Source organism: Myotis daubentonii, chromosome X, assembly GCF_963259705.1.
Source record: "Myotis daubentonii chromosome X, mMyoDau2.1, whole genome shotgun sequence".
NCBI lineage: Eukaryota > Metazoa > Chordata > Mammalia > Chiroptera > Vespertilionidae > Myotis > Myotis daubentonii.
This window is the reverse complement of record NC_081861.1, coordinates 28,787,789-28,803,038: the sequence shown is the minus strand read 5'-3', so window position 1 is coordinate 28,803,038 and position 15,250 is coordinate 28,787,789. Positions and strand designations below refer to the sequence as shown.

Sequence of the window (15,250 nt, the reverse complement as noted above, 5' to 3'; positions counted from 1 at the left end):
ACTCTTTTAATCCTCTGCTCAGTGCCTATTCAGTGCCTGATGTAAACAGGCAATGAATCTGTGCTTTTGGCTCAGATGCAGTTGCTGCCAGAAATAGAACTGTGTTGCAAAAAGAAAAGAAAATCAAGGCTGGCTCTACACAACAGGTCAGCTTAGAGTTATTCAGACCCAGTCTTCTTCTACATTTAAAGAGAAACTTTAGAATACTCCCTATAAAACCTTAATTTTGAAGCTGGATCTCACCATTCTACCTGCCTTTAAAAATGGAAAATAAATGTAATATGTATACATGTAAATCATACCAAGGCTGCAAAGAGATCTGAGGTAAAAAAAAAAATGAGTACCATATACCTGCTCCATCATTTTCTATAGCAACTTACAGAATAAATCCCTCAGTAGCTTTTAACCAAACAACCTCAACCTCCTGCAGAATCTTGTGGCACAAACTGTGTACTACAAGCATGCGCCCTATTCCATCACAACATTTATTCATCTCCCTAATTAGACTGTGAGTACCATAAAGGCAGGATCTCTCACTGATTCACATCTGTCTCCCCAGTGCCTGGCACAGTATCTGGCAGAGCAGTTGCTCAAGTACATACCCATTGAGCAGATCAATGCCTCTCAAAGCAGGGAGCTAAAATCACACTAAATGCAATGAAACAGCAATCATTGGCTTCCACCCATTTTACAAAAACATCTTTGTTTTAATAGCTCTCCTTTACTGGAGACATAATCAACATTTCTAGAACATATGGAATCACTAAAGGGAAGTTGTAGAAACCACGTAAGTTAGCACACGAAAAAGCACACCACGTGTTTTCAGTTCTCCTATCATGGCTTCCTTTGTTCGTTCATCTCCATCTTAGCATTGTTACTTTTAAATAACACTTTTCATAGACTTGAATTGATTATATCTAATCAAAGTAGTTTATTATCATTCTACAGATTAATTTTCTACAAAATAGCCTAAAGAAAAATTCACTGTATTTGGGCTAATAAAATGAAGACTAAATTATAAGCTTTTATTATCAAATTTCATGTATTACAACTATATTATATAGTTTGGACTATCTCTAAATGTTCATTTTATATCCCACTCTCAATCTTATGGTAATTTTTACCAACATAATAGTTAAGGTACATTCGTCAATAATGACAGGATTTGACCAAAATTAAAAGGAGGCAGGGAAATAGAGACAGTACTATTAGTAGCTACAGATGCCTAAATGATCACTGAAGGAGAACACCCATTGCTTAAGTTCTTTAATTGCATTTAAAAGCATAGAAGTACTCATTACCACTCAGCATAGAATGTATTTTTATTGGCACTCAAAAATATTACATTAATTACATATAACCTTCATTTGGGGTCAAAACTATTATCAATCAATTTGATCTTCTACTATAATTATGAGGCCTGTTTCCATATCATTTGATGCTTCCAAAAATCATTTACACCTATAAACAATAAGTTCATTGTCCCCACTGAGGTCATTGCAAGGTCACACATTTCTAATCTAGCACTCTGATTATTTCTTTCATAACAACTATCCAAATCTGAGCATGCTTTATTGATTTGCTTTGGATGATCTATAACCAACACTGGAATGTAAGCTCCCTGAGAGCAGAAACTTTACCTGTCTTATCCAATTGTCAAATCCCTAGCACTAAGAACAGTCCTGGGTAATGGCAGGTGCTTAATAAATACATCTGTAATGATTGAATGAATTACTCAATTAATAGTAAGTCTCTGATCACAGTACTGGAGAATACAAAGTTGGAGGTTCCCTCCTGGTTTCCCCAAATCTACTGAAGACCATCACCTGTTTCCTCCACTCTCAGTATGATTCAGTGCCAACTGACCTGTTATATTGAAGGGTAAAAGAAGGCGTGACGATTATTACTTATTTCCAAGATGGGAAATACCTCCTCCAAGAGAAGGGGAAATTAGAGATCTTGTGCTTGAGACTGTAGGACAGAAGGTTGAGAAAGAGGACCATCCCCTAATTATCTTGCTTTCATTTTGCACTCAGATTAGAAATGCAGTGCTTGATATTCACATTAAACTACATTGTTCATGTGCACTGAATTTAAAATCAACCTCAAAAGTATTATTTTATTTATAAATAGTTTACTAAATATTTATACTAAAGGAGACACTGAAGGTGCTTACTAGTATATAGAAAGGAATAAATGAAGCTTCTGGAAGTTTCCTCGTGGATGGCTTTACATGAGATTTTATGATCACTCAGTATTAAATCACATGACTCTTTAATGACATAACATTGCATAGTTTTCAGAGAAAATTCCTCAGAAAGCTCCCAATATCCATCCCATCTCATTTTATTTTCTCATAAAAATATCAGCATTTATGACTAATTTTGAGGCTCTGTCACTTTATTGCACCCCTTATGAATTTCCGAAAACCCTCAGTGTTTCCTAAATAACTAGAAATTAATTCTCATTAATTAGTCAAGAAAGATTATTTAAGCAAGAGTATCACAGTGACCACTTTCCCCTGTTTAGATTCAGAGGTAGGCTATTGACTAAAAGGTATATGTGAGTCAGAAAATGGCTCTTGCCTAAAGCATCACATAATGTTCATTTCTTCCCTGTAGCTTTTGTTTCCTCTCATGCAAACAAGGTGTAATGGGCTTACGCTCTGTATTTTATCTCATGCATCATCCATGACATTGTCAAATCAATTTATATGAAAAAATGGGAGAAAGCGTACTCTCAGGCTCCTTATGTGCATTTACATTTTAATATAGGAATAATCAGTAAAGGCCATTGAAAGGCTCATTTATGCCAGTTTACGATAACTCTGACATTCCAGGGTGCACAGGAGCAGCCTTCTTTTAGGGCTCCTGACAAATGAATAAGAGCTCCCAGAGAAGAGAAGGTAAACTGTACCCTGTGGCGAGCAGAAATCAAGTCTGAAATTGTAGAAGCCGTGAGAAGAAATACCAATGTGCCAACAAATGCCATTTACACATGGTTTCTAGCACACTCATGGCCAAAATTATGAAAGCTGAAAAGTTTTCAAAACACGTATGGCCTTGATGAAGCTCCTTTATAATTCCAGTGTCTGTCTGACAAGGCGATGCTGAGCTGTCTGGAAAATCGATGGAGCAAATTGGACAGTAAGCCAATGAAATTGAAGGGACAAGAAGCCCTATGGTGCCACAGTGACAGTCATTTTTTTCCGAGGTGTAATTTTAGGATTTCAAAGCAGAGCCATTTGCCAAATAGGAAATATTTCAACTCTGGAAGGGGAACTGAAATAATCTAGTAATTTCTATCTTTGAAATAGTACTCTCCATTTTACATGCACATAAGATTTCCTGTGATATATAGTTGTACTACAAATACCATGGACAAGACAATGAGACCAAACTAATGGAAAACATTGTAGACAAAAACCATCTAGAATAGCGAAATAGAGAGATAAAACAGAGGCAACAAATATACCTGGAAAAGGATTCAAAGTACTGAGAAACTAAAATAACAGACATTTAAATATTTTGATGGAAAATAGTCTATAGCTGTAATTAAGAGTGAGCTTTAAAGAGATGATATATACATTTAACTGTGGCTTTCCAGTCTATAGGCACAATCCTCCCTTTCTCCATTTATTTCAATGGAATCTTGCATTTTGGGCTCTATTTTCAATCCAGACACTCCTCTGTGTGACCTTGTACTATCTATCATCTGGCCCTAAACCCTTCAAAACAAAATGCACTTTATCTATTCCTAAAAGATTTGGTCCACCTTCATTGATAAAGTTCCTTGAGAACAATGAATCACAAGTACTGTGAACAGAAGTAGTAGCAAGAAATAAATACAAAAGCAGCAAACAAACAAGCAAGCAAAAACATACCAACTAGCATAGGTAATTACAAATCAAGGCACTGAACAAGATGCAGTTGACCTGGGTTCTTGCCTCAAGTCTGCCACTAACTACTTGTGTTTATTGGTCTTTGTGGGTATCTGTCTCTTCACCTGCACAATATCATAGCCTTTTAAATTAGATCCATACAGGAACACCCTGGGCTGTCTCCCTCAACTCTTTCCCACTCGTTGTCTAAGTCAAAATTCTGTGACTGTACATCAGACATGCACTTTCCAGAATTTCCAAACTCTCTTGGGTTCTCTCCTCCTTCAGATTTCCTTAACACAGAATCATGTCCAGGTTATCTCTGGATTTGTAAAAGTTTGCATTCTTAAAATCTAGGCATGTGGCTGACTCTTTTTCTTAGGACATGGTAAAGTATCTGACTAATAAGTGGAATAGTGGAAACAAAGAAGGGAGTCACCAGAGGTACTTTGAATGTTGGTAAATTTCTATCTGTTCCACTTTATCCAAGCCCACCCTTCCTGCTTCCCCATCTTCTTCCACAAATCCTAGTGCAGCAGATGTAGGAAGGGGTGAGGAAGTTAGGGAAGGCAAGCTTTCTGACTCCTACTTTAGGTCCTAACTGGGCTTTGGTTAGGTGCTGCGGAAGACTGTCATTTTGAAGCCAACTTATAATAACGTCCTTTGTTTTAGTGGTATTTGGTTATTTTTGAAGATTTCCTGCAGGCAAGCTGAAAAGACAGTGAGCTTTCAGATGTTCATATATAAGAAGCTGACAATTGCATCTGTGGTGTTAAATTGTTGCCCTAGCTGGTGGAGGTTAGAACAAGAAGCAATGTTTTAACTTCTTGTGACATTTACAAGAATTGGAAAACTGGCTTTTGCCGGAAAACTTATGCTTAATCTGAGCAGCTCTGAATCACTGGAAAATGTTCCTACATCGCCACTTTATAAAATTAAACAGAACGCTGGAAAGAAATCTTGGCCCACAACTCTGAAAACAACAAATTGTACCACATTAGAGCTAGAAAGAACCTTAGGGAGCCTCTACTTGGAACTCTGGTTTTAGAGATGAAGAAACTAGAGATAAAGAAACAGTCTGAGAGAGAGGAAGTGGCACATCTCAGCTCCTACAGCTTATTCATAGCAGTAGTGTCTGGGACCAGGTCTTCTGACTCCCAGCCCAGGGCTCTTCCCTCTCCAGAAGTAGACAAAACTAAATACCACCACAATTGCTAACTTTTTATGCTTTGGTTTTTTCTTAACAGGTAGTTTGCCTTGAGTAGCAAAAATGCTTTGAATAATCAACTAAAATATCCCTAAGAAATAAGTAGGCCCATTTACATTCTATCACAGGGAAGAAGATGAACTTGACAAATTCTAATGGTGACAAGGACAAGAAAAGTGTGGAACAGAAGTCTAATAAGGAGGGTGTGTTGGGTTATATATACTTCAGGACTAGCTAATGAAAGGTGATCCTAATTAAAGCATGACCAGAAGTAGCAAAATGGGAATTGCTATCAAGTCCAAGAATGTATAAAAAGAGGAAACCAAAGGGCCTAGACAAATTGTTAGTAAAGTCTGTACCAAACCCAAAAAGAAATCCAAAAAGCAAAATCTACCTCATCACTCCCCACCCTCTCAGGTTAGCTTGTTCATTTACTTGTATACTTGTTTATGTTCCATTTCCCTACAACGTGCGCATGTGCACATGCGCGCACACACACACCCTTTAGAAAACAGAAGAACCAGGACCTTGTCTGTCTTATTGTCCCCAGTGTAGAACAGTGCCTGAAAAGTTGTAACTGCTCAGTGGACACATAGTAAATAAATTTGAGAAAGGTAAAACAAGTTAGACTATGGTTAATACAAATCATGAGAATAAAGACATCCAAGATTATAAATTCAAGGATGTTTTTATTATTCTTATTTCCTGTCAGAATAAGAGAAGTATATCAATGTCTCAGCTCATTTAGGACAAAGGAAATAAGAACACTGATCAGTGTGTGCACCATTATTATGAGAGCTTTAGTTCCTTGAAGATCCTCAAGGGGGTGCTGGAATACTGGAAGAGGGTGTGCCATCTACATATCCATAGCAAGAGCTCTGGGGCATCAGGGTATGTTTTCAGGATTACAAATGCAACGAGGGATCTTTACAACCTGAGAGTGACCATGAAAGATACTTTGAAATTGACAATTGGGTCTAAGAACACTTGGATTTAGGAGTTGCAATCAAAGAGCCATGCTAAATTTCTAAAGAGGAGGCTGGGGTGCACCAATGAAGGCTAGAAATTCACCCTGATTTACTAACTAGGCCATTGCACTTTGTAGGGTAAGATGGCCTCAGAATACTTCATAGGGAAGGGACTCAACTGGAAGGGATTTACTTAATTTTTGGAAGGTGGGAAGTGGCATCACCCATCTTCAAAAAGAATATTGTTCCCTGTGCTAAAGCTGTAAGCTAGGTCTATAGTTTCCACACGAATAGCTTATTCACAAAGAATTCTCCTAACAATACTATACACATTAACCAAAATTTGCTTATCCCTTTGCTCTAATTAAGCTTCAGGGTTAGACAATCATTCTTAGTCTGGTGGGAAACACTGAGAGCCAGCTAGAAATGTACAGTACCAAAGTAATTCAATGTTTACTAAATTTAAAGGAAGCAATCAATTTCTAATTCGAATTTATGCACATTCTTTTCCCACTTTAACACTGTCTCATTTCCTCTACGTTCTTCTTTGGTCATTAAGATTGTCATCAAGGTTATAGTTACTGAACAATTTGTCACATGCTGCAGGTATTTCTAGACCAAATTCAATTATCAACATACCTATATATAACTAAAGAAAAATATATAAGACACTTATAGACAAAGACATTGTATGTTCTTCATTTACAGCCCACTGCACCAGAGAGAGGGGTTCCTAGTAGGCATTCAGTAAGTATTTGCAGAATGAATGAAAGAAAAAATATCTATCTACCCTCTGAATTATTTTCACACATTCAAACTCTCAGGCATAGCTCTCCCAGTATGTGTGTACGTGTCTATGCATGCATGTGCTCTCAAAATTCCCACATGCTCATCCTTCAGGTTGAATATATCCTTCCTCTTGGCAGGTGTATCTGTATTACAAAACACTGAAGAAGGATTAACCACACAAATTGTCCCAGGAAAGTTAATTTTAATTAACATTTTCCTGAAACTCGCCAGCCTTCCAGCACCTAAAAACTGAACTCAATTTTCATTAGGAAAGCTGTTTCCTCCTTCTTAGAAAACACACACCTTTTAAAGTTTCAAGTGCCAATTTATGTCTCCAGCTCATAATAACATAAATTCACAGTGTACTTGTGATGCTTTCCCTGGAAAGCTCATTTGAAATCACTTGCTTAATTGAAACTACTTTTACTTCTGCTCGGACTAATGCCCAGCACTTCTTTGTTTTCAACTCTGAGCACTACTTGAAGCTACATTCCCCCATCTGCATTCCTGACACAGGATGACAAAAACCAGACTACAATTCAGTCTCCTCAGATATCCTGCCCTGGAGATGCTCAGCAGGCAATTGGAAATTGGAGTTAGCCTGGAGCTCCGGAATGAGTTAAGAATTGAAGAGGTCAATTTGGGAATCACTCGTGTAGAGGTGAAAGGTGAAGCTATGTGAGGAGATGAAATTACCCAGAATGAGAACATAGCAAGAGAAGAGAAGCAGATCAATGACAGAACCTTGGGAATTGCTCCATTTAAACAGTGAGGGGGAGGGAGAGGCTGTGTGTGTATGTGTGTGTGTGTGTGTGTGTGTGTAAAAGAGACTCCGACAAAATAAACTTAAGTGTCGAGTAGAAGACAGGTGAACCAAGATAAATTATTAATGCTTTCAAGTAAGAGAAAAAGTGAAGAAGTGCAAGAACCTCCAAAAGGTTCAAGAAGATTGAAGCCAGCGAAGAAGCCATTAGATTTTAAAACATAGTGGTCAGACATGACTTTTGGGAAAACAGCCTTCCCAATGTCATTCTTATGGACTCATAGAGTGTCCATATGCTTATGTGTATAGGTATATATGCATGTACTCCAACGCACCATAAGATTAAATACTATATGATCCCAAAACAACCAGTTATAATTCAAATGTATTTACTATAATTGTTCCCAATGGTTTGAAAGGTTAAAAAAAAACCATAAGTGTGGCATCATTAATTTGGTGGTTGTTACTGATATTCAAATTACTGATAATCAAACTCATCTCAAAAATGAGGGGATTAGACAGGATGATCTTAAACGTTTCTAGCCTTGACTTTCTATGACTCTCATATGAAAGTTTAATTTTAAAGATATAGAATACAAAGTAGAACGTAAATGCAGCAGCAGAACTGGTTGGTATGTCAGCATCCTTTTATTCCTTAGATTTATAGAGGCCTACAGTTAAAATATTATAAAAACTAGATTTTGACTGTTCAAGATATTGACTGATAACTTAACCAGAAGTTTGGAAACTCCATCACAAAATTATACACTGAAAATTCAGCTAAATAATTTGCTTATAACTAACTGCAGACCTTATGGTACCGCAGGTTATAGAAAAAAAGAGAGTGACAAAAACTCTGGCAATTATTTTTTTGCTATCTACAGAAAAAAAACCACAAGGCTCTCTTTAAAACAATTAGTATCACTGTTAATTTTGCATGTATGCAGCAACAACAAGGCATTTGGGATGGCTTCCATTGATTGTTCCCTTCTCTCTTTGGATTACAAAATCCATTCAGACAACTAAATTACAGCAAGTATTTATGCAAATTTTAATTATGAGCAGAGATCATCATAATCCTGTATATTTATAAATTTGCATGACCAATGGGGATTACCAAATGAGTTGTTACTCTATTATTTTACTAGTGGTTGAAAATGTGCTAGCCTTGGAGAGTTTTCATACACCATTCAGTCCACCAGAATTAAAAATGGCCCCATCGACATTTACCAAAGCCATTTCTTTTCCATTGCATTGGTACTTCTCTCTTCCTTTCTCACAAACAAAGACCAGGTATAAATTGCTCTGATAATAACATCTGGTCAAATCAATCAGCATGATAATAAAAATAGAGTATGTCAAGATTTTCTCTGTTATATAGTAAAACAGTTGTAGAGAGATGGTTGTATCATGCAGCAAATTTTAAAGCAAAAATAAAACTAAATTCTTAACATGTCCCCCATATAAGCAATTTTTGAGATAACAGTCTCTATGTTATTGACCATTATCTTAATGATCATCCATTCTGTTTTATTTTACAAATGAGGAAATCAAGGCTCACAGCAGAGATGAGACTTAAGCAAAATCACCCTATTAGTTACTAGCAGAACACAGTACTCTTGCCACCATGATACATCCAATCTATGATCTTTAAACATATTCCCATACTAATATTGTGTTAGTAAGTGTCTGTGTGTCTATATCATTTGCCTCAATGAATTATAGTCTGAATATAGATTTAAACACTGAATTTACTAATCTCAGTTATGAAATAAACCAGCTGATGCCCTTGTGGGAATACGGAAGCCCAGCTACTGAAAGCTAAATTGGACATCTAATAAATGGTCCATTTATTCTATTTGAATGAGACTCTGCCCTAGTGGAGGAATCCCAAGGCTCCAACCTTTGCTCTTGCTTACACTTATTGGGCCAGGGAGCATAGGATGAAATGTAGGTGGGTAGGAAGAGAAAGTAGAGACCCTGGTAAATATTTCTGGAGCCAATAAGCCTACAATAGGCCAAATAGAGTACTGGTGAACATCATGATCTTAGAAAACAATGTACCAAGCAACTACAGCACACATTGACAAAATGGCTTATGATTCTCACAGCCTCTTCAGCACTAGAGGTGATATGATTGTATAACTTGTGGCACACAGTTGTTGTCTACAAAGGCACTAACGTGGAGCATTCTCAATACCTCACCACTCTCACAGTTAGGAACTTTCCTGTGTTTAATTAGATCTGCTCTGCTGCAGAGCTTATGTCGTAAAGGTCTCTGGACTACGGGATTACTCTACCTGCAAGTCTGCATACAGGGTGGGGCAAAGTAGGTTTACAGATATGAGTATGCAAAATACTGTTATTCTTATATTATTATTTATTTTTTATTATTTTTTATATTTTATTGATTTCACAGAGGAAGAGAGGAGAGAGAGAGATAGAAACATCATTGATGAGAGAGAATCATTGATCGGTTGTTTCATGCATGCCCCCTACTGGGGATCCAGTCCGAAACCGGGGCATGTACCCTAATTAGGAATTGAATCATGGCCTCCTGGTTCAAAGGTTGATGCTATGAACAGTCAGACAGGTATATCTATTTATTAATTATTGTATTATTTTCCATATGAACAACTGTAAACCTACTTTTGCCTAACCCTGACCCTGTACTTACATACTTTAAAAGCCCTGATATTTTCAAATAATTGATTTTCCTTCAATAAAAATCTAACCTAGTTAGTCCCTAAATCACCATCCAGCCTAGCAACAGGCAGGCGTGCCTGAGCACTGTGAAAAAGATAATGTTGGTGGGTGGTGGGGCCTTCACAGAACACTCCACAGCGTCATCCTATTTCAACGAAAAGAAAAAAAAGTGCTAATGACCTACTGCCCAACTGTCTGGAGTGCTGGCCCTAAACATTCATCCACTCTGAACTAGTTCTACATGCCTAAGACTACATACATGACTGGGTAGTTTCAGCTGTTTTAAGCTAAAAGAAATAGTCCTGAAAAGAATTTGTCTCAAGCTCATAACCTACTTATTATATTGAAATTGAACTGATAAGCAACTGCAAAATCTATTTACTCTAGCTTACTTGGGTTCAGTTAAACTAAAAATGCATTGTCACTTACCTCATTGCATCTAGAATCTGAAAAATCCTCCACCTGTTAAAGGAACAGTGAAACCAGGTACTAGCAAGAGCTTGGTAAGAAATAAGTTAAAATAGTAAGTTTTCCAGTTTGCTTTGATAGCATGTTTTTTTCAGCTTTCAAACCCACAAGGAACCAGTTCATGGATGGCTCCTTCACCTTGGTCCTCATTTAGCTCTTCTCAAATAGTGGGGGGATTATGAATCAGAGTGCTAAAATGGTGAGCCCTAAGAGTCAGACCGATGGAACTTTATGGACCTAGAATGACAGATCTACCACTCAATCATGCTAATTCCATTCCCTTTCACAAAAGCGATGGCCATCTAAGCAAAACACAGAAGTCAATAAACCAAAAACCAAACCAAATGCTATGGTATCACTAACGTGGAAATGCATGATTGAAAGGACCCTGTAGGAATTAGCAGTAATTTTTCATATAATCAGGAATATATAAAACACAAATAACAAAGGAAAAGAATAAAAAGAATGATTAAACTTTGCTGATGTTCTCCAAAAAAAAGATGAAATTCTAAGCACACAGTAAGTGATCCATAAAGCATTACTCTAACCCTTTCTACCCAAACACAAGACATCCATCAAAGTAAGCAATGTTTCTCCATAAAAAAAACAAAAACTCAGCTGTTTTAATAATATGTCTTAATAGTCACAAAACACTAATTCTACTATGTGAATTTCTGATATTAGCAGGGATTTTGAAGTTGTGCATGGGTCAATTGCTAGTTTGAGGGTTCAAATGGGCTCAGTTAGCTTTTGTATTATATTTAGCAAGGGATAATATAATATGATAACACTTTTGTACCCAAAACGAGTTCCATGGCCTATACATTTTCTTGAGAGAATAGTTTCTGTGTATTAAATTTGTCTAGAGGCTTTAGAAGTGAGGTAAGAGAGACTTTTAATAGCATTACTAGCAGCAGAGCCTTGCATCGTCATTTGAGAAGCAATAGAAGACTTTTATTATCAGTTCCCACTGTGGCTAAGCCTTATTTTTCCTGGTTCTGTGAGTTGGTAAGAAGGCCACAGAAGCAAGCATTATGAAAAACTAAAGTGATGGTGACCGCTGACGCCAGATAATCCCCCTATTAGCTGACTTATCATCCAGGACCTTATGTGCTCTTCTTGTATTCCAACCAGGAGAAAGAAGTAATCAAAAGTTTGTGGTGTTTTTTTTTTAATCTACCCCATGACTTAGTTTCCCTACACAGTGAAGAGAGGCTAATACCCCTTCCACTACACTCAGCTTCAGGAACAACAACAAAATAACACAATTTGGAGGAAAAAAATGCAAAACAAAAATAAAAAAAGATGAAGCTCTATGTTGATTCTTAGTAGTATAAAATTCCAAAGTCACACACATAGCACTTTCTAAAACCTGTAATTTTAATTATGCTGCACTAACAGAAATCTTCACATAATATAAATATGTGCAGAATTGATTTACACGGGGACCAGACAAAATTTAATGTTAATCAGGAGGAACTATTATATCTTGAGATTATTTTTTAATTTATATGTACACTTCTCAGCTATCTATTAAAGTTTGTTCAGTGATAGCACTGAGACTTTTAGAAGTTCATCGCCTTACCTGGGAGTCCAGGTTGTCCAGGCAGAGTATTCAGTGGTGATACAGGAAGATGTTACAGGTGAATCAATCGAAAGGGCAGGCAAGCATCGGAAGTGAATCAAAGACCATGGATGAAAAGTAAAAAAGGAGAGACATACTGATTAGAATAAATGAATTAACTTTATGAACTCATTTTATACACACACACACACACACACACACACACACACACACACACTTTAGGAAGGATCTTAAATGGATTCTTTTAAAAAGACCCTTTAATAAAAAGAAATGACAGTTATGTAATTTGACAGGGTGCTAAATAGCACTACAATGGCAATCATATTTAAATGTATGAATGTATCAAATTAACACATTGTACACCTTAAATTTACACAGTTATACATCATATATATTCAACAAAAATCACCCCACAAAAATATTGATTATTTATTATGCAGCAGGCATTATTAGAGATATTGAGGGTGTAGCGGTAAATAGAACAGACACAAATCCCTGCCTTCACAGAGTTTACAATCTTATGGAAGCTTTTTTAGGCCATCTGATTGGAAAAGAGTTCCACAGAAATATACTATATGTTATTAATGCTCAGAAAGATTTTTTCCCCATTTTATTATGTCTCTATTTATATATGGAGTACATATCCAATGGCATAAGATTCAACATTTGTGCCCTAGCTGGTTTGGCTCAATGGATAGAGCATCAGCCTGCAGACTGAAGGGTCCCAGGTTTGATTCCAGCCAAGGGCACATGCCTGGATTGCGGGCTTGATCCCCACGAGGGGGCGTGCAGAAGGCAGCCAATCAATGATTCTCTCTCATCATTGATGTTTCTCTCTCTCCCTCTCCCTTCCTCTCTAAAATCAATAAAAAAAGATTCAACATTTGTATTACAAATAATTCTTTTTCTAATTGAAATGGACATTATTTCTATTCATGATTTTTCCTTGTGGACACCCCTGATCCCCATGGCTATAAGTCGGATTTCTTTTTAACTGGACCATTTGTTGCCCATAGGACTCCACGTACGTGCACCTTAAAACTCTGTAAGAACGAGAAGTCCCTCAATGGCAGCTTTGTAATACTGCAGTCCCACATCCCGGCAGAATATTTCTCATAGTAGTGCTCTGTAACTGTTATCCCAGTGACACTCTGAGATTGCATTCATCACCCGTCAGCAAGCCATATACTGGGGAAGCAACAGCAATTGGTGGACAAAAGGAGCTGGTGCTCAAGCTCATTATACAGACACTGTCTGAAGAAGAAACAGTTAAGTGTAACCTTCCTGTGGGCCCAACTTTCAGATGACAAATATCCCTCAATTGACAGCTCCTGCATAATGTCAAATTAGCATGGAAAGGACAAGGTGTAAATGAAGAGAACACATATACATCATTGAAAAAATGGGCATTGGGGGAGACTTGGGGGCCCCAACATGAGGAGTCATGCAAACCAGAAACCTCAAACAATGACACCTATCCCTGGCATTTACGTTCTCAGTGCAGGTTAGAGCTTCAGAAAGACAAATGAAGCTACCTATTCACTTTTATGTTAAAGGTCCAAATCAAGATCTAGGGAAAACAGAATGATGTAAAAATCTGAGAGTCCTTGCCTAAAAAATCAGAATCCATGGTTTCTATTCATGGTTTTACCAATGACTCATTTGATCTCGGGCAAATTTCCTTCTCCATTCTCTCAGGGAGCCATATGAAATGAGGGATTTCTAAAAATCCTCCAGTTCCAGTATTTTGTAATTCTCTAATAGCTTTAACTTTTATTTTGGTGGCAAGTTAGTGAAAAGTACAGCCATCTCTAGTCATTTTCTCAGTAAAACATGCCATTATAAGTTCAGAGAGCTCAGAGCCCAACATTCTGAGCTTATGAGTAAATAAGAACATGGCCAAAACAATAATCACCAAGTTGAAATGTAGCCAATCATCATTCTGTCCAGGGCAACAGCTTTGTTTATTTGAAATATAGAGTGGCTGGTTCTTTAGTATGGAAAAGATACACAAGGAAAGTTAACTGAGAATACTGTAACAAGAAAAATCTAATCGATCAACAATTGTTGCCCCGCCCCCATTTTTCTTTCTGCTCATGCAGCTTCTTCATCTTCCAGGAGTCTGCCATGTTGGTGATTGCTATCAATCAGCAGAGACTTCCATAGCTACACACTCCCAGATAAAGGTTACATACCTTCTCAGATTTTGCAAAGGGTGGTTAAAAACACAACAAAACAACAACAAAAAAACACCCACAAACACTGTTTTGATCTGATCGCAAATCTTTGGTAGATGATAATACATCTGTGGGAGTCAATTACCTATAGTGTTCCAGAGTTGCCAAGCAATTGGCTCATTCATCTTCTCGGGTTTCTGACACTAGGTTGGTTTGATCACCCTCTACCCAACTCCCACACTCTGAGTTACCCTTGATTGCCCACCCTCTCCCCACTTAGGATGCTTTCCACCCTCGTCATTGTCTGACTTACTATACTGCTGCTTAATTACCTGCACCACCTTTTGAATCTCAGGTCATATCCTCTTTTGGTCTCTGAAGGCAAATACAGGATATCTTATTGAAAAATCTTACTCTGCGTGTTAAATCTGCTCCCCTAAATGGTAAGGGGTTTCATGCCTACAAAGTCCTGGGCAAAAGATTGTTGCTTAAATTGGAGGGGGGGAGGGCGGGAAGGTAGAAAGGCCAGACTAAAAGACTAGATAGATGATTCTTAAGCCCCAGGAAAAATTGCTACTTGCAAAGTGTTAAAATGCTTGGCCTCTGCTTTTTGCTCACATGCAAGCCTGAGAGGTGGTATGGGTCCATGGAATAAGCCCGGAAGTCACACAGATTGGGTTCTAGTCCAGGCTCTTTAACTTACTGTG

At 37.5% G+C, this 15,250-nt stretch overlaps 1 protein-coding gene across 6 annotated transcripts in view; it reads right to left on the bottom strand.

Moving 5' to 3' along the window:
• Positions 1 to 15,250, bottom strand: part of HS6ST2 (heparan sulfate 6-O-sulfotransferase 2) — a 320,027-nt gene that overhangs the window by 89,352 nt on the left and 215,425 nt on the right. For 4 of the 6 annotated variants that reach the window (XM_059680359.1, XM_059680361.1, XM_059680363.1 and 1 more), the window contains exon 3: positions 10,743 to 10,775. The exons of the other annotated variants lie outside the window; for them this stretch is intronic. In XM_059680359.1, coding sequence (XP_059536342.1) covers positions 10,743 to 10,775 — 33 coding nt within the window. The remainder of the gene's footprint in view (positions 1 to 10,742; positions 10,776 to 15,250) is intronic. 6 annotated transcript variants of the gene reach the window in all.